Raw genomic sequence first — 18,122 nt, 5'->3', positions numbered from 1 at the left:
CCATTCATGTTGATTCCACTGAGGCGTCTCTCATTGGCCTAATTCTTGCCCAAAGCGCAGTTAACGAGAGGTGCCTTTGAGCTGTCTCGTCTTGAGAACCGAAGCTTGTTGGACGATCGTGGGTTGCTTCCAATTCCATGGCTGAAGCTTGGAAGAAACAGGTATCTGATACTTTTGTTATCCTTCTCCTTTGATCAGATTCCCATCCATCTTTTCTATCTTTATAATATGGAGATTTCTTCCATCTAATTTACTTTTAGATTTTTCTAAATCTTCTGGGTTTTTTCTATTCATTCTCATGTTCTTATGGGTGACCGTGTTCGTTAATTTTTTATGTTTATTGGTGGTCTTGTTTCATTAGGTGTCGTTTGAAGGGAGCCATCGCCAAGGAGATGACAAGGAATGCCCTTCTCGAGAAGGTCTCTCAGGAAAAAGAGCTCTGCAATTATAAGATGCGCTGCTCTCTTCGTTCAGGTGCAATTTTTGTTAAACAAACTCTCATTTACATTATGTTATATCAAGTTTTCCCCTGTTTCTATTGTTATTTGTGGCAAGAAAACAGCTAAGCTGTAATTGCAGTTTGAGGTTATAAATTTCGTTAGGAAACAGATCATGGACATGGTACTTTGTATGGGTTCTTGTTTTTATTTGAGATCAAGCAGTTGAATAGAAATACTTCTCATTTACAGAAGTCCTATAGCTTGGAAATCTGTATAAGCTTTTTTTTTTTTTTTTTTGGGGGGGGTGGGGGTGGTGTGTTTGGTTTACTGTTTCTAATTTGGCATTAGTCCATGTTGGAAATTCATTGAGTTTAGGTTAATCAGAAAAATATGGAGGGGATCCATTTCTTGAAGGATCACTCTTTGTTGAATAACTGGATGGTACAGTAGATGTCAAAATAGAATTCTATCGATGCTACAACTGAATCCCTGCCATTTTTTGGCCCAACATCCCTTCCTGTCTAAAGGGCACCTTAGTCAAAAAACACAAGTTATTTACTGACAAATTCTCTTGATAACATGTTGGGCATCCTTGCAAGTGTGGCCAATAATATCTGTGGAGAGTCGTGTCACGTCCGAAGTGTCCACCAAGAACTCCACTGTGAAAATCCCATATAAGTTGAGGCGAGAATGCACAATCATGTCCTCAAGAAGAGGTACCATTGTGTTGTGGAGTGAGTATTTGGGATCCCTCCTACATTGGTGTAATGTCTGGTAGATGATCGAGAAAAATCCTTGTCTGATGCTCATAGCATGGGCTGAGAAAGTATGTGATATCAACAGTTTTCTACTTAAGACATCAACAACAATGTTCTCTTTCCCAGCCGTATACTTGAGTGCAAATACAAACTCCTGTAGATTTGCAACCCATTTAGCATGTCAGTTGGTCACCGACTTCTGTGAATGGAAATGCTTCAGAGCTTTGTGAAGGAGCATTTCTATAAATTTTATCGCAGGAGCATAGATTTGGAGATACCATGAAGGAATATTATGTAAATTTAAAGAAATGCTATAGGAGCATTTGAAAAGCTTCTTCATTTAAAGAGAAACTATTTCAACTCGTAGAAGTGATAGATTGAAAAGCTACTTCATTTAAAGGAGCATTTCTTTAAATTTACATATACCTTTTCAATCTATACTCTTAATGCAGAAAACTCCTGATATCAACTAGTAGAAGTGAGGTTACAATGCAGTCAAGGTTCCAGTATTGCTAGTAGCACTAAATACCATCTTCTTATCCATAAACGGAAAATTCAACTAGTGTTTAAAACTATATTTGGTATTACATAGGGGGAGAAGAAAGGAGAGAATAAGAGAACTTTGAAGGAACTTCATCCTTCGTCTCCACTTCAATTATGTACTTTATATTCCTCCAGACTATAGTCGAAAAAATCAATAGGGTTGGTCTCGAAGACTTATTGTGGGATTTAGAATTGATAACAGATAATCACAGTACCGCATAGCTGTGAAGACAGCTTAGTTTCCATCTAATCTGTAATGAAATTTAATCCAATTGTGATGGATTTCTTTAAGAACTTGGGGCTGTCATACTTTAATCTCTTTGGGGTCATTGGGCAGAATCCAGCAGAACAGAGGCTCTCACCCATCTCTTTATCCTGAAATTGCGTAAGAGCTCAAGATAAATAGGGGTAGTGGGGGTGAAATAGAAACTTTCAAGCTTTGGATATTATTAGGTAACTCAAAGCACTAATATACTGCCCATTGATCATCTCTTCTTTAGATGTGCTCGGGTCAGTGAATGAGAAGATGAACAGACTTTCCAATTCTGTGGTTCATAAAGCGTATATATGGGGAAATTTGCTGATGTAATTCTATTTTGATATCTTCCTTTACAGTTTTGCACCTCCCTTTGGTGTTTGGCCTTGTTTGTAATCTCTTAATATATATATATATATATATTTATTCTTCTTCTTCTTTTTTTTTCAATAAATGACTTATTTTTACATTAGAACAAGGAATAGTAAAGGCTTGGAAGAAAATTTAGTGCAGCATATTTTTAAAACATTAGACAATTGCATAGAAATAGCAAGTCTTGGTTAAGCTTGTTTCTCTGTTGTTTGTTGTTGTACTGTGCTCAAATGCACCATCAATCTCACATCTGCTTGGTTGTGCTGGTTTGCTTTACTTTCTTGGTTTGATGCCGGGGAAAAGTTGAAGTAAGATTTTGAGAAATTAGCTGGGATAAGGCTTAGTGAGTTGAATTTTGAGGGTTATTTTTCCTTTTCAATTGTGAGTTTTTGGTTGGATTTTAAGTTGCATTTGATGTGCCTGTATTGGGCAGTGATTCAAGGGCAGGATGTAGATTGTCTTCCTTCGGCTTCCATATGCTACAATACTCTGACGGTATATAATAAGCTAAAAGGAAAAAAGAAAGCTGTCTGGTCATGTGGCCCCTGCGCCCAGACACAGAGCCCGCGAAATTAGAGCCCCACCCCATGTGGAATAAAAAAATCTCATACATATTGATTCCCCTGCATGCTCTCATTGGGCCCTGCGCTGGTGCAGGGGCCACACGACCATGCAGCGATCTCTTGTCCTAAACTAAATCTCTGAACCTTCACATCTCTCTCAGCAACACAATTATCTTATTCTTCGTTTATTTTATTACTACTTTTGTCTTGACCTAATCTTGCCTGTGCATACCTCTGGTTTTATTTTGGAATTACAGCTTCCAACATATAAACTTCCAAGTACTTTGAGTTTGAGGGCCCAAGATTCTCTGTACGATCAGTTCCAATGCAGGATTTGAACATTCTTAGGAATATCTGAAACAGTGATGAAGAACGTGGTTGGTTGTCTTCTGATGTCTTTGACCTTGAACATGAGCAAAATGAGTGACAATGCTAAGTTCTGATGGTGAGCGCTTACTACAGTAGTCAGTGATCTCTGAAAGATGTAATTCTACTGATAATAGTGTAATTAGTGATAATTTCTTCCATCGAAGTGTAACTCTATACATTGTAGTTACTGAAAACAGTGTAATTAGTGATAATAGTGCACATTTTTTGATTCTCAGAACAAAATTCTCTATCTTCAGATGGTCCAACACAATGCACGTAGAAGATTTTTCTATAATCACTGAGTAATATAAGAGTGGGTGTTTATAATCCCCTCCCCCCTTTGGGTCTCCCCCACCCCCTGCTCTAGCATCTTGTGGGACCATCCAGAGGCACTTTTCCTGTTCAAAGATTATCTATCTTTAACTAATAAAATCGTGTAAGAACACTTGAGAACCATGGAAGCTTTCTTATTACTATGAAAATCAAGTAGGATTCTGACAACCCATCCTGTATATGTATGCCTGCAAGGCTGCAGCACCTAAAGCAATTCATAGATAACAATAGCAATAAACAGTGGGAGAAGTATTAAGATTTCAATTAGTTGTAGCTTAGGAGATGAGGGAGATGCCTTGGAGGAGGAGATCATTGGCTATGATCTCGTTTGCAGCCTCGGTGGGATGGAAACTGTCCCAGAACACATACCCAGTGGCATTGGCGCATGTACCCACAGACACTTTGTTACACAACACCGAGGTCTCTATCGTTCCTGTCCCACAACAAGATTTCCTTGCCTCAAAGAACCCTGTCATACAATATCAAGTACAACATCAAAAACTGTATCAATGAAAGATCAAAGTGATCAGAGAATCAAAACCACCTCGGCATTCGTCTGTGCCTCAAAAATTTTAAAACATACCATAATCAGAAGGGTTGGTAATGAGGTCATGGAGAGGTTGGTAGATGTCAAAGACGACGATTTTGACACCAGAGAGACTCTCCAGCAAGCTTTCAACTGTGGCATTCAACTTGTTATTGAATGACACCGCGTCTTGGTTCAACCTCGCAACACACTCGTTGCTCCCAGCACCAAAAATTGTGATGGATGCTGGCAAGCAACCAAGTGGAGCCAGTGTTGTCACTCCAATCCTCCTTGCTCCCAAACCATATAGATTCTGTCACAAAATGTTCTTGTATATAGGTTAGTAAGCTATTGAGTAGTGCAGTACAATTTACAGGTCAAGATGAAGCAGAGACCTGGACAAAATTAGAGAATGATTGCAAAAGGATGTTTGAGAATTGATCCGGTGTGTAGACTCTGTTGAGAAGAGGATTAATATAGTAGTTCTGAATAAAGTCGCTGCTCCCAGCACTCAGAATGTAGATAGCCTCAGATAAGATAGAGGAAGCATTCGATTTCCCTGCAATCCTCTGTAATTTTGTTTGGTATTCTTTATAGTACTCAAGCTGTTGAGGCAATGAAATGGCATGCTACACAGCAATATCTTAGTATTTGTTAGTTATACCATCAATCCATCATTTATAATTGAGAGAGAGAGAGAGAGAGATGGGATACATATAATTTTGCTGTCTTGTCATAGTAACCAGAGGCAGCTGAGGCAAAGTTTGCTCCACTTAAGAGGTTGTTCCCTTTTGCAGCTTTGCTAAGGTAGGCAGGTGGGTATGTAGTGAAGCCCAGATTCTCAGCTATACTCAAAAGGCACAAAACATAGATCAGAGCTAAGGTGGAGTAGGCAAAGTGAGACTATAATTAGAGCTAAAAAATGATATGGGCTTTGAGATTTGATACCGGTTAAGTCTGTGGCTAGCTTTCCATTGCAGAACCTTCCTGTTGCTTTATGTGAGATGAAGTCCCTTCCATAAGGAGGGAAGTCTGCCCTGACAAGAGTAATGAGGTGGTTGTTGTTGCCCACGTCCACAACAGAGTCCCCAAACATGTACAATGCAGGAACAAGAGGCTGCCCATGAGAGACATGGACCACCACAAGGAGAACCAAAGAACCCAAAAGAGAGCTTGAAAAACCCATTCTTTTTCACCTGTTATGCAGTGAAGGTGACTCTGTTTTGGTACCAAGAGAGAGTGAGTGAAGGTAGGATGCTTGTGTTTAAGGGGGCATTTAATAAGAGATTGTAACAAGTGGTTAAAGTGCAATCACTACTGAGAAAGGCTAGAGTTCCAAGAAATCTGATCATTTACAGCTAAGGGGCAGGTTTTGCATCTCCTAAGTCACTAGTGATTTGTCACTTCTACCTTGGCAAAATATTTAGTTTTTTGGAGTTTGTTTTGAGGATCTGATGAAAGATTTAGCTTAAGTAACACATAGAAACAAAGGGGGAAAGAAAGGTGGTAGTTTCATACTAACAAATGCAAGCCACATGCGACCCTCCTTGCACAACTAACGTGTCTTGAATCTTTTGATGGAGTATGTCTTGGGCTATTCCAGTTTTCAATCCTCTTTAAATGTTGAGACCTTCCCCTTTGCCTCATATGGTAGAGTGACTTCAGTCTCCTGATTTAGTAGGTCTTGGGCCTTTTTCCCTTTTCTCCATCCCCTCATCTCAGTAGCTTATCTTGAATCTATTGGTGCAGTATGTGTTGGCCAACTTAAGATCTTTTTAAGATCTTCCATTTTCCTTAAAAAGGTCAACCAATATCAAGGGTAGTATTGGTCATAGATTCCCCCATTCCTCCCCACTCCCCTCCCCAAAATATTTTCTTTTTCTTGAACTTCTCTCTTATTTTGTTGTGTTTTGAGTGGGGAGGTGAGAGTGAGACTAAAGACTCCTATGGTAGATGTGCTTGCAGTAATTCTGATGTAGTGATATGCAATTCCCAGCTAATCTGGTGGACGGTGAAATCATGCAGTGATGCAATGGCCAGTTATTCTTGTGCAGGCTGTGGGTAATTGGAGCTTTCTATTTGCAATTTTGGCTTTCCCTTTGTTCTGTCACCACTTACCACAGCAGCACCATTCACCATCCATATTCCTCCCCTCCCCCCCCCCCCCCCCCCCCCCCCTTCTTCCTTTTTTTCTTGGGTGCCCATCAAGAAAAAGAGAAAAAGAACAAAAGGGTTAATGTCATTTTCACTATTTCTTCTCTTATAGGGCAATGGGTTAATGTGGTTTGTTCTCTAATCCATAAGATTGGGTGGGTTAATATTTTATTGTCAATCTGAATAAGAATAAGAAGATACTACTAAAAAATAAAAAATAAAAATCTAAATAAGATAATATGGGCAAAGGGAAACGAAAAACCATCTTTTGGATCATCTAGAGCGTGTGATATTCCAACCACAGGATAGCCCTGATTGACAAGAATAAGATCTGAGATTCAAACATTTTACTTAAATCATCTATCTGTATCATTTTTTTTTTTTTTCATTTATTATATAGTGATAGAGAAAAACTTTCCCACACTATTTCTCTCTCACATGGGCTTTTTATTATTTTCTCTCTCCTAGTGAGCTCGTGTGGATGATACAGTTGTCCTCACCGTCACACCTCATTGGTGTGACGTGTAGATTCCTACCATACTAGGAAAAAGATCCTACTGGCATGATGGAGGATCCTCTTCCATATGTATAGGGAGAGAGTTTTCTTGGTCTATGCCAATGCCCTGAGTTGTAACAAGTTCCTTCGAAAATGGTACGATCTTTGGTACACGAAAGGTTTGATCCATATCATCTTGATTTGGTTTTGCTCTTCTTTTTTTTTAACAATTCCAAGTTGGGTTCTCCTATCCGTATCGAATGGAACATGCTGAGCAAAATTTTTTTCATGTAAAATCGCCGATTTAAATTAAGAAAATCGTACGAATTTTAGATTTATCACTCTCCTCATCCAATAGGGACAGAAATATCATTTAATAAGATGGACAAGAGAAACATAAGTAAGCAAGACATAGGGAAACACTAATATAGACCACGCTCCCAAACAAAACACACCTCCCCTAAAGGAAAAGGAAGAACAAAAAACCAGACCGACTCATCATTTGATGGTATATCTGGTATGTTTATTTCGTGTTGATGCTATTCCAAAGCGTTTGTTTTTTTGGGTGCAAAAAGCATTCACTGTTGTCTTTCAATTCAAATGATTTCTTCAGCTAGCAATAATGTCGTGTTGGGTGGTGGATTCTCAAAGTCCACACCCATTTGAATTTTTTATAACTTTAACAACTTTTGAAATAAATAATCCACATGGTTGAAGATGAAAAGGTTCGCCCCATCTAAAGGGTCTTCCTCTCCAGCACTCAAACTTAGTGGCAGACTTAATCATGAATCCACCATTTGAACCGAAAGCCCACCTTGTCATATCCTTTCTCATGAATGTCTTACAAAAGTGTATCCAAATAATAGTAAAAGTTTGTGACTTGAAAAAGGATGGAACTCCATCTCAAGCAGCGAGGTCCCGTGATTAAACCTGTGTCACTACATCGAAGTTCTTGAAGTTATCGCACGAGAGTTTCCGTTTCGAATTGATCTGATCCTATGTAAGCGATATTACAATGACCCCAGGGACTAGTTGAGTCAAAGATTCAGACACTCTGGATATCAAAAAAAAAAAAAGAAAGAAAGAAAGAAATATGAAACTCAATTCATGGAGTTCTCCACTTTCCAAAATTTTGAATCCCATTTAATAAAGTTTTTCACTTTAGTGCAATGATAAGTTTGCTCTATTGCAATTTAATGTTCATGGGTTCGAGTAAGTAAGACACCATCTCTGCGAAGTGGGGGGTAAAATTTTGTATATTATGGCACTCCTCCGTCTAATGGACTAGGTACCCCCTTCCACCTGGAGATGTAAATCCAATAAGTGGAATTCGTTGAGAGCAATTTTCTTCGAGGCTAGCTCATTCCGTACGTATCATTAGATGATGACATTCACACCGGTTGTTAATATTAAGAGTGCATGAAAGGAAGTGATTATCCTCTACAGTGAGTGCGGCCGTGCAGTGAGGATGGCCAAGACCCTCAGGGCACGCGCCTTGAGGTCATCTCGGCTATTCGATGCTCATTGTGAGACCGCAATCATTGCAAAGGATTATTTTGCGCATGAAAGGACACTTATCAAAGAAAAAGAAAATGATAGATCATCTAACTGTACATGAAGCCTACACATACATGTAGATCTAGACTTTTCTTCCAAATGGAGATTCCCTCAACCCAATGCATTTTTGTTGCCCCAAAATAATGGAGTTCAGAGTAGGATCATATCACGGATTGGAACCAAAAACTATATAAACCGACTAGAGAGCTCTAGAATATGCTGTTTTTAAAGCTTCTATGGTACCAAGTGGCAGTGGTGGTGGACCTCCAATTCAATACTTTATAAAATGAAGGTCTCTTCTTTTCCCCTCATTGACACCAGTTCATTTTGTTTCATTACTTGTATCGGATAACTCACCAAAGCCTTACACCTGGTGGTTGGTGTGGTGTCAGATTGATCCTTTCAGTTGGTTCAAATTGAAGGGTCTTCTGTTCATAGTAAGGAAAGGGGAACCTCTGAACAATGAATTGTCTCTTTCAATTTAGATACAAAATTTGGGAAATTCATTCTTCTGTAGTCAACAGTGCACCTAACAGGGTTTTTACTCTCATGGAAAATTGAACCATAGAACACATGAAACAAAACTCTGGCATCACAACACTCTCTTTCTTCTTTCTCTATTGTGAGTCTTCTAACCACAAAACATGGAGGCTCTTGTGGTTTTGTCTTTGTTATTTGTGGTAAAACACACCCAAATCCTCAATTCTGGATTCATTTTTAAGGCTAGCAATTCAAGTTCAGCTAAAAATAACCCAGTAGAATCACATTTTGGCTCTCTTACATTGGGACCAGAGAGCATAAGATGCACTCCACATGTAATGTCTTCACTCTTCAATCTCTTTCAGTGGGGAGGGGGAGGGAGAGTAGAGTTCTCCCACATCAATGGCTCCGTTTGGTTGCAATGGAAATTTAAAACGAAGGGAAGTAAAAAATCCATACTTTAAAAAGAAATGTTATAATCACCACCCTATATGATTATATAAACTAAATTTTTTTAATCATATTTAGTAATGATATATTTTACATGTAATTTTTATTTTACATACTATAGCAAAAGGTTTTAGATGCAAAGTAAAGTGAAATTTTATGACCAAATATGGATTGATTTGAAGTTAATGCTAAAGTCCCATGGGTAATGATTACATATATTTCTTTTTTAAGTATGAAAATTTCACTTCCCATCCATTTAATTTCCTTTACAACCAAACGTAGCCAATAGGTATTTTTATCAGTTAAATGCATTAATTGGACATAAATTGCAGAGATCTAATACTTTCCTAACTGGAAGATTCCAAGACAAGGTTTACATTGTCCCCCAAGTTTGATAAATTCTTGATGATTGAAGACACAGAATGAGTCTGTTAATAGTAGAGGACTCAACGATCAGCAACATATGTTTATCATGGTAAGACCCACAAGAAGATTGGGTTGCATTAGAAGTAACACTTTCTCTATACACAGTTTGAGAAAACCTAGAAATCTTCAACATTGTTTATGATGGAATCATGAATTAGAAATCAGCTTCCAATCTTTCACATTAATAAGTATACACAGAGCAAGCTAAAATTTAGAATAAAATTCCTTAGTCAATGAATGATATGGGATCTTTATTTTATTTTATTTTGTAACAGCAAAGAGCATTACTAAGGAGAGGGGGGCGGGGGAATACAGAAGGGCTAGAAAAGCCAAACAAGCAAACCAGATTGACAGTCTAACATGTACAAATTTGAAAAGGCAGCTTCATATCACAGATGCAGCAGAGCTCTAATCATGAAAACAAGAGAGCTTAGACAAATTCAAGGATTTTAAACTCAGGAGATCAAATTGGGCTCTGCCAATCAGATAAAGTTTGACCAATACAGCCTGATCCTGGCCGAATTTTGTTACAACATCATTGTCATTTCAGCATAATATCATAATACTTGAAACCTTGATCAGATTAATTACATAAAAGAAGTTTGGAGGCAAAAAACATGCCTCCCATCTCTCCACTGCAAAAATACTTCGTAGACCCATTGATTTTTCTCCAAGACTCCATCAAGCCTAGCAAAGTGGGAGGAAAGAAAGCAGCACCAACCATACTGAGATATCTATCTAGAATTTTAGGTGGTAACTACTCACTCAATGCATCAAAAGTTGGAAGGCCTTGTTATTTGTCTCAATCACGTAATCATATCCTAAACTGTTGGCACGATCCTTAAACTTATCAATCTCAGCACTTGGGACTTGGATACCAACCAATACATTAGCACCAGTTGCACCCTGTTCATAGAAAATCATCAAGGGCAAGAAAAGGAACCATCATATTTGCACATATCAATATTTTATGCTACACTGCAATTTGAAATTGTCAAAAAGAACTTCGACACTGACCTGTCCTCGGTAATGGAACAAGCTAATGTTCCAACGTGGGCTAAAGGTGTCCAAGAATTTCATCAGAGCACCTGGCTTCTCTGGGAAGATAAACCGACAAAGAAGCTCATTTTTGAGATTTGATCTGCCACCCATCTGAAATAAATCCACAACATCAAATAAGGACCAACTGGTAAGACACAATAAGCAATACTATCAAGAGTCGCAAGTATCACATCAAGTAACAGGTGTTACATAACCCTATCCCCCACTCGGTCTTTATCATTGAGGGTACGAGAGGGAGTTAATGTGTGTGCTCATGCGGTCATGCCTATGTTTCAGTCAGTGTGTGTGTGTAGACTGGAACCAGGACCACAGATAAGTAGCAACATAATCTAGTGTTATCTGATAATAGCATTTGACAAATAATAGATGGGTCCCCCACTCAAAATGTAAGTTGGATTGGAACTAAACCTATATTTTCACCCAAGGCGACAGTGGAATTAAGGACAATCAACCACTTTACAGCTAATCTATTGTTTGTCAAGTATAAGTTTCCATTACTTGGCTGAGAAATTGTACCAAATTGTGGAACAACCCCCTCCCCCCCAGGTCAGTAAACCAATTAAGATTTAAGTATATAAAAACTAGGGGAAAATGGAAAGAGAAGGGGAAGGAGGAGGGATACAGCAGAAAACAGACTATGGAGAATGGAATAAGAATCCATTGACGAGAGACTTGAGTTTCTTATCTGCTTCCAGACCTAGCATATGTGAAATGATAGAAATTCTATAAACAGAAGCACCCAAAATAAATAAAGGACACCCAATATAAGAGAAATAAAAGAATCACCATCTCTGAATATATATATATATATATATATTTTAGGTTTGAAAACAATCATACTCACTCCCACTTGCAAACCCACAGGAATTGCTAAATGACACAGATAATCGGAAGGAACAACCTATTGTCTGACCTCAATTCAAGTCTTCAAACAGGAACACAAGAAGTAAACATCCCCAGTAAAATTTAACCCTTCATTATGGGTTCCATAATTTTACTAATATTATAGAGATTGTAGGGGTTCTTAAAATATTTTATTTTAAGTTATTGATGATGGGTGAGATGAAAATGTTTCTAGTTAATTTGGAAGGGAGTATGACGGGGTAGCCTTAGGGAGAAGTGGAAAAATCAAATAGAGGGGTAAAACAAGGGAATCACAACTCAAACTAATTCTCATTAAAAATAAATCCATCCTCCTTTTACACTGAGTATATGCTAGCATATAAAGAGAAAATACTAAGACTCCTACTTAGACTGTAACACTGAAACTGACTCCTACTTCTCTTACGTATCCTATCCCAAAAAAAATATGATAAAATAAGACATTATTAAGGGAAATTACACCCCTCTCCCCTTTAGTTTGCCGAAATTACGTGGGTCCAAGGGTTTGAACGATTTACGCCCCCTCCCCTGTAGTTTGAAAGATTCTTACATTTGGGTCCAATCCGTTAGTGTCAGTGAGTTTGAAACTGTTAGCTGGTGAGGTCACCATTTTTATACCAAAATTGCCCTCAGAACTAAGTGAAGAGACCAAAAGACTCTTCACTTAAAACAAAGAAAAGAGGGAAATCCCTCTCACTTTCATCATCTTCAACCTTTTTCTGCAAAACCCTAACCCTAAAAAAGGTAAGAAACTCATTTCTTCACAGATTCCAACCAAGTTTCATCATTTTCCAACCGATTTTCAGCTGTTTCTCACCGATCTCGTCGTTAATCTACAGGATTCACCATGAAAGGAGCAAAAGCGAAGGCCGAGACTAGAAAAGCTAACAACAAGCTCTTTGTAAAGAGGAAACCTGCCGGAGCTGACAACAAGCTAATGTAGCTGATGATGAAGAGGAGTCATTTGAAAAATATAAATCTGAAGTTAGTGACGACAAGGACGAAGATGATAGTGGACAGGAAGAAGAGGATAGGAGGTAGGAGACAAAGGAAGACAGAAAGATGACGGGACTTCCTTACTTGTGTAGCAGGTTTAGGATAATCTTCCATTTATTTTTACTCTTCATATTCTTCCGTGGAAGATGGATATCCTTTTTGTATTTTTGTTTTTCTTCTTTTTGGGTTATCATCATGAAAGAAAAGAATCAAGAGTTTCTGGAACTTTTTAGAAACTGACAATCATCTCAACCTTTTGTACTTCCGTTGAAGGTTTGTTCGCCGCATTCAATGTTGATGAATAGGAAAGATGATGCCTAAGATCTGCTTTATGCCGTTGCAGGGCAATCTGTGAGGGTAAAAATGAACGATGAAGCTCCAAGTGCCACCAAGGATGAGGGCTTTTGGGTGCCCCAAAAAAACCGGCTATTTCCTATAGATGGGGACGATTTGCAAACCTGTTTTTCCCAAAAAATTTCCAGTGGTTATATGTTAGGGATGATTTGAGTGTTTCGGGTATAAGTGAGTATAAAAGGGTATAATGGTCATCTTATATAAAGACTTTCTTACTAAAGGGGGGTAATACGGTCTTTTGTTCTATAAAACTAACAATATGTTCACACCGTCAGTGATAGGGGAGGGGGCGTAAATCGTTCAAACCCTTGGACCCACATGTAATTTCAACAAACTACAGGGGAGGGGGGCGTAATTTTCCCTATTATTAAACTAAACTACTACCAGCCCTAGTTGGATAAAAAAACTAGGCTGGGCCGGTTCTTCTTGGCCCTTGGCTTTCAAAGCCGGTCATGCTGGTCCAACCAGGTAAGTGCAGCTGCAGCAGCTGCATCTTCATCAGATTAGTAATGGTTTATCTGGCAGTTTAGTTCAAGCAATTCTATGTGAAGCAACACCCGGAACTGATGCATTACATCTCTAGTAACTTAAGCATCAGCGCATAAAAACAAGAGGGATTCAGTTAGGACGGTTACCAAGTGCCGTAGATGGTCTTTAACCAAATCATCATTTGTGAGATTAATAGTCTGAAGTTGGGAAGAATCCATGCGATCCATCATCTCTCTGAGCTCAGAAGCAGTATGCAGACCAACACTGCAAATCGCCATAATAAAAAAATATAATAAATAACTGGATAACTTGTCTACATAAGATTTTAGAAACCAAGATATGGATAAATTCATGAGTTTGTAATTAGAAATGTTCAACAGCCACACAGAATGAAGAAAAACAGTTGAAAACAATAATTGGGAAGACTTCAAGATAGAAAAGTTTGTTGTTTGAGAAACTATGAATTTCATTTTCCTCTCATTACATTTGGTACAGATTAAGTCTTGCCTGTACAAAACAAGAGCATCTTTTCTAGAAGCATCAAATCTGTATTTGAACTCTGTAATATTTATTTGTCCCACCTGCCAAAACAAATAAGACCTTTAGTTCAAACACCTGGACAAACACAATCATTATAATGTGAAAATTGATGTAAAAGAAACTACGTAGGTTACCAGTTTACAAAATTGTTTAAAGCTTCCAGGCTCCTCAGGCATAAAAGTTGCAAGGACAGCCTCCCGTTGCCTACCAACATCGGCAAGCTCAGTGACCAATCTTAATCTATCAAAATTCATATTTGCCCCACTGGTTATTGCTACCACACTTTGATCCCTGAGGCCATAGTATTTACAATATGCTTCTGCTCCTGCTAATGCAAGAGCCCCCGCTGGTTCCAGAATGTTTCTCTTCTCTTCAAACATGTCCTGCAAAAGATCATGGAATATTCAGTATTGTCACATAGCATACATAATACATGGTCTTATGTATCCTTCTCCAAAGATACCTGCGAGGTGACAACCTAAACTTAGTGGCACTTAAAATCTGACAATGACCTTGCTTTCATAGAGAAATGAGAATCCCTAAGATTTGAATTTTCTATTAATGTTGCTGTGGACCCATGTAGCCAACCCCATTTAGTTGGGAAAAGTCTGAGTTGTTGTTCTTGTTGGACCCATGGAGACGGTTGACTGCTTTTTAAGTACCACCGTACCAGTTACAAGGTTCATCGTCAATACCAATTTCCATAGGACTTAATGTCATTATTATATATATTTTTTAATATCTGCGCAACAACGAACTTCATTTCAGTAACTAATAACTATATGTATGAAGATGTACAAAAAGGCAATATCTGAACCTTTACAAAAGTAAACCCCAACCAAGATGGCAAAATTTTTATGAACATACCATACTGCCCCTGAACAAAAAAATAAAGTTTAAATCTATCTTCCTTTTATTATCATATCATGTGTGCGAACAATTATATAACTATATAATCAATAACTTTACACCTTTTTTTCTTCCTTTTTTTTTTTTTTTTTTTTAACAAGCCCCCACCTGTGATCGTACCAGGAAATGATTAGCCACACCTACAGCTCCAACTTAGATCAGGCCAAACTCAATAGATAGATACATAGTGGTTCTTCACGATAATCCGCATTATTTATGCGTAAATATATAAACCAACACACAAACACAAGGTACAATATTAATTTGCAACATTGGAAGTTGAAGAGGGTATGAAAATGAAGCTGCAAACATGAAAGAGCTTTACCTTTATTGACGCACAGATAGCATCACGACTCACAAGAACCACTCCATCAACCAACTCCCTGCACAAGCGAAATGTTTCTTCACCAACCACCTTCACAGCCACACCATCTGCAAAACCTCCAACCTGCTCCAACATGATTCTCTCCCCATGATGTAACGACAGTGCCATAGCATTTGCATCAGAGGGCTCCACCCCAATAATCTTCACCTGCATTATAGAACACAACAGATCCTAGTGTCATGATAGATTTCACTTTTAAATGAAATATATGAAAGATGTCAATCAAAATCTTTCTCTATTTTGGCACATTGTTCAATTTAGTTTGAATAAACATGAAAACTGTTAATATATTAACATGGAAGGTGAGAATTTTTCAATATCTTGGTTTTCATTATTCACAATGAGGGTTGAGACGATAGAGGATGTCACCCATAGGATTACAGAATAATTGTTACTGTGGAAATGAGCATAAGGAGTTCAAGTTGGCTGCGACCAGCCACATTCTCTGTAATAAAATACTGTCATCAACAAGATATACAAATAGAATCAGTTTAGATGAAAAAAATTGGCAATGTCTTCTAGATGGTTGCGGGTTTGGTCTTCCCAATGCTATAGTTCTAGCCAGGGATCAGTCCGGAAGTGGAAGAGAGGTGAGGAAGTTTCAACTGACATATTGGAATGTACAGGAGAAGATGGAGTACACATATTTCTGGAGGAGGACCCAGAGATGATGTGATTGGCCAAGGAAGCAGCAACAAAAGCTGTCCAAATAATCAAGAGGTTTGTGTATAGGTTGGCCTCAAGGGGACAATCAGGCCAGCGGGGATTTTTCTTGACATTGACACCACAGAGACAATGAAGTAAGGTTTCCTTTAAGGGAAGTAGCTCTGTATTTTTTTTTTTTTTTTTTTTTTGGGGTGGGGGGTGGGTACAGGAGTAGAGGAGGTGTATATATGCTAGTTTTCTGCTTTGTTCCTGTGCACTCTCTTCTTTTTTAAATTCTTTCTGCTGTTGCCGATCGAAAAATGGAAAAAACATAGATGAGGTAGAAATTGTTGAGATGGTAAGTTGAAAGATTGGCAATGATAAATCAAGAAATGAATACATTCTTTCGAACTAAGTGGTCACCCCTATAGGCAATATATGAGGGAAATCTACTGAAATAGCTTGGATCATGCACCACAAGAAACAATGACTACACTAGGAAAAAGAGCTAAGTTATGCAAGTTGACAACTCTATTAAGAATGAAAAGAGGCCAAGTGGATGGAGGTCATTATAGAAAGAGTAGGGTTAACGATTTATGAAATAGCAAGAAAATAAACCTAGATAGAGAGTAATGGGGAATGGCATTCATGAGGCAGGCCTTTGTCAAGTTCATTGGAAAGAAATGGAAAGCAGAGGGAATTCAAAATATACAAAGTAAAGTTTGGTTGTCACAAGTTGAGAACATAAATTGTCTAAATACATCGGAAAACGTTTATCAAAATTTAAGAAAGAAAGTCTTCATCAGCAAACATGCTGTTCTGCTCCTATGGGTGCCTTTAGACTTTAAGGATCTGAGACTAATCAGCCTTAAAGTTCTTAATTAACTTATGCAAGTTGCATGATCAAAATTACATTTGCAAGAACTAATACTTTAAGGATCTCAAAGCCCCTACTTGCGAATGCAACTCTCAAGGGAAGAATCATTAGAGGCTGCTTAGTTGCAAAGATCTTTCCTAGAAGCTACGTCAAAGTTGAACTAGAATCATTGGAAAGAAATGGGCAGCAGAGGGAATTCAAAATATACAAAGTAAAGTTTGGTTGTCACAAGTTGAGAACATAAATTGTCTAAATATATAAGAAAATGTTTATCAAAATTTAAGAAAGAAAGTCTTCATCAGCAAACAAACTGTTCCGCTCCTATGGGTGCCTTTAGACTTTAAGGATCTGAGACTAATCAGCCTTAAAGTTCTTAATTAACTTATGCAAGTTGCATGATCAAAATTACATTTGCAAGAACTAATACTTTAAGGATCTCAAAGCCCCTACTTGTGAACGCAACTCTGAAGGGAAGAATCATTTGAGGCTGCTTAGTTGCAAAGATCTTTCCTAGAAGCTACGTCAAAGTTGAAAAATGACTTAGAGGCCCTTCTTTATTTTAAATGGCTAACCCAAATCTATTAAGAAAAACTTTCACTACCCATGTTACAAGTATGCAGTCGAGTTTCTTCAAGAATAGAAAACCCGCAAGTTTCTACAAGTAGAAAATAATTTTTATTTAAAAAGGAAAAAAACTCTAAGGTAGTTCAATTAAGTTGTGTTATTCATGGTTGAGGATGGCCAATGACCTGGACTTCTTCTCAATGTTACAGACATTGGATCTGAGACTAAGCAGCCTCAGAGTTCTTAATTAACTTATGCAAGTTGCAAGATCAAGATTACATTTGCAAGATCTAAACTTCTAAGGATCACAAAGCCCCTACTTGTGAATGCAACTTTGAAGGGAAGAATCATTAGAGTGCTTAGTTACAAAGATCTTTCCTAGAAGCTACCTCAAAGTTGAAAAATGGCTTCGAGCCCCTTCTTTATTTTAAGTGGCTAACCCAAATCTATTAAGAAAAATCTTCCCTCACCCATGTTGCAAGTATGCAGTTGAGTTTCTTTAAGAATAGAAAACCCACAAGTTTCTACAAGTAGAAAACAATTTTTATTTGAAAAAGAAGAAAACTCTAAGGTAGTTTAATTAATTGTGTTAGATTCATGGTTGAGGATGACCATTGACCTGGACTTCTTCTCAATGTTACAGATATTTTAAATCCAGAAAGGAAGCAGCTTCTTTTTATTTTTATTTTTTTTTTT

The 18,122-nt window shown here is 37.9% G+C and overlaps 2 protein-coding genes and 1 long non-coding RNA gene across 5 annotated transcripts in view; 1 reads left to right on the top strand and 2 right to left on the bottom strand.

Moving 5' to 3' along the window:
- The first annotated feature begins 8 nt into the window (after positions 1-8).
- Positions 9-3,544, top strand: LOC122057900. The gene is made up of 3 exons (XR_006133647.1): positions 9-161; positions 362-474; positions 3,190-3,544. It is a non-coding gene; the product is annotated as an uncharacterized LOC122057900 (long non-coding RNA).
- A 203-nt stretch (positions 3,545-3,747) lies between these two features.
- LOC122057898 (GDSL esterase/lipase At5g22810-like) lies at positions 3,748-5,892 on the bottom strand. 3 transcript variants are annotated; one of them, XM_042620255.1, is made up of 6 exons: positions 5,679-5,892; positions 5,109-5,378; positions 4,875-5,005; positions 4,556-4,789; positions 4,218-4,473; positions 3,748-4,103 (listed from the first exon to the last, which is right to left on the bottom strand). In XM_042620255.1, the coding sequence occupies exons 2-6, from the start codon at positions 5,344-5,346 to the stop codon at positions 3,910-3,912; spliced, it is 1,053 nt and encodes a 350-aa protein (XP_042476189.1). In that variant the 5' UTR covers positions 5,347-5,378; positions 5,679-5,892; the 3' UTR covers positions 3,748-3,909. The 3 variants fall into 3 exon arrangements, with proteins under 3 accessions (XP_042476189.1, XP_042476190.1, XP_042476188.1); XM_042620256.1 differs by having other exon boundaries at positions 5,109-5,356; XM_042620254.1 differs by having other exon boundaries at positions 5,109-5,891.
- Positions 5,893-10,184: 4,292 nt separating this feature from the next.
- Positions 10,185-18,122, bottom strand: part of LOC122058420 (threonine dehydratase biosynthetic, chloroplastic) — a 16,870-nt gene continuing 8,932 nt past the window's right edge. Inside the window, exons 4-9 of the mRNA XM_042621103.1 lie at positions 15,281-15,487; positions 14,181-14,429; positions 14,014-14,087; positions 13,653-13,770; positions 10,741-10,875; positions 10,185-10,629 (exon numbers count right to left, since the gene is read on the bottom strand). Coding sequence (XP_042477037.1) covers positions 10,489-10,629; positions 10,741-10,875; positions 13,653-13,770; positions 14,014-14,087; positions 14,181-14,429; positions 15,281-15,487 — 924 coding nt within the window. The 3' untranslated portion in view covers positions 10,185-10,488. The remainder of the gene's footprint in view (positions 10,630-10,740; positions 10,876-13,652; positions 13,771-14,013; positions 14,088-14,180; positions 14,430-15,280; positions 15,488-18,122) is intronic.

The sequence above is a fragment of the Macadamia integrifolia genome, chromosome 12, assembly GCF_013358625.1.
Source record: "Macadamia integrifolia cultivar HAES 741 chromosome 12, SCU_Mint_v3, whole genome shotgun sequence".
NCBI classification, from domain to species: Eukaryota; Viridiplantae; Streptophyta; class Magnoliopsida; order Proteales; family Proteaceae; genus Macadamia; species Macadamia integrifolia.
The sequence above is the reverse complement of the archived record's forward strand: the minus strand, read 5'-3'. Positions and strand labels throughout refer to the sequence as shown.

Excerpts from the sequence above, each read along its gene's own strand:
- LOC122057898 (XM_042620255.1), bottom strand. The coding sequence starts at position 5,346 with ATGGGTTTTTCAAGCTCTCTTTTGGGTTCTTTGGTTCTCCTTGTGGTG. Across the intron at positions 4,474-4,555 it reads CATTCTCTAATTTTGTCCAG|AATCTATATGGTTTGGGAGC; the intron begins GTCTCTGCTTCA and ends ATTTTGTGACAG. Across the intron at positions 4,104-4,217 it reads TACCAACCCTTCTGATTATG|GGTTCTTTGAGGCAAGGAAA; the intron begins GTATGTTTTAAA and ends ATTGTATGACAG.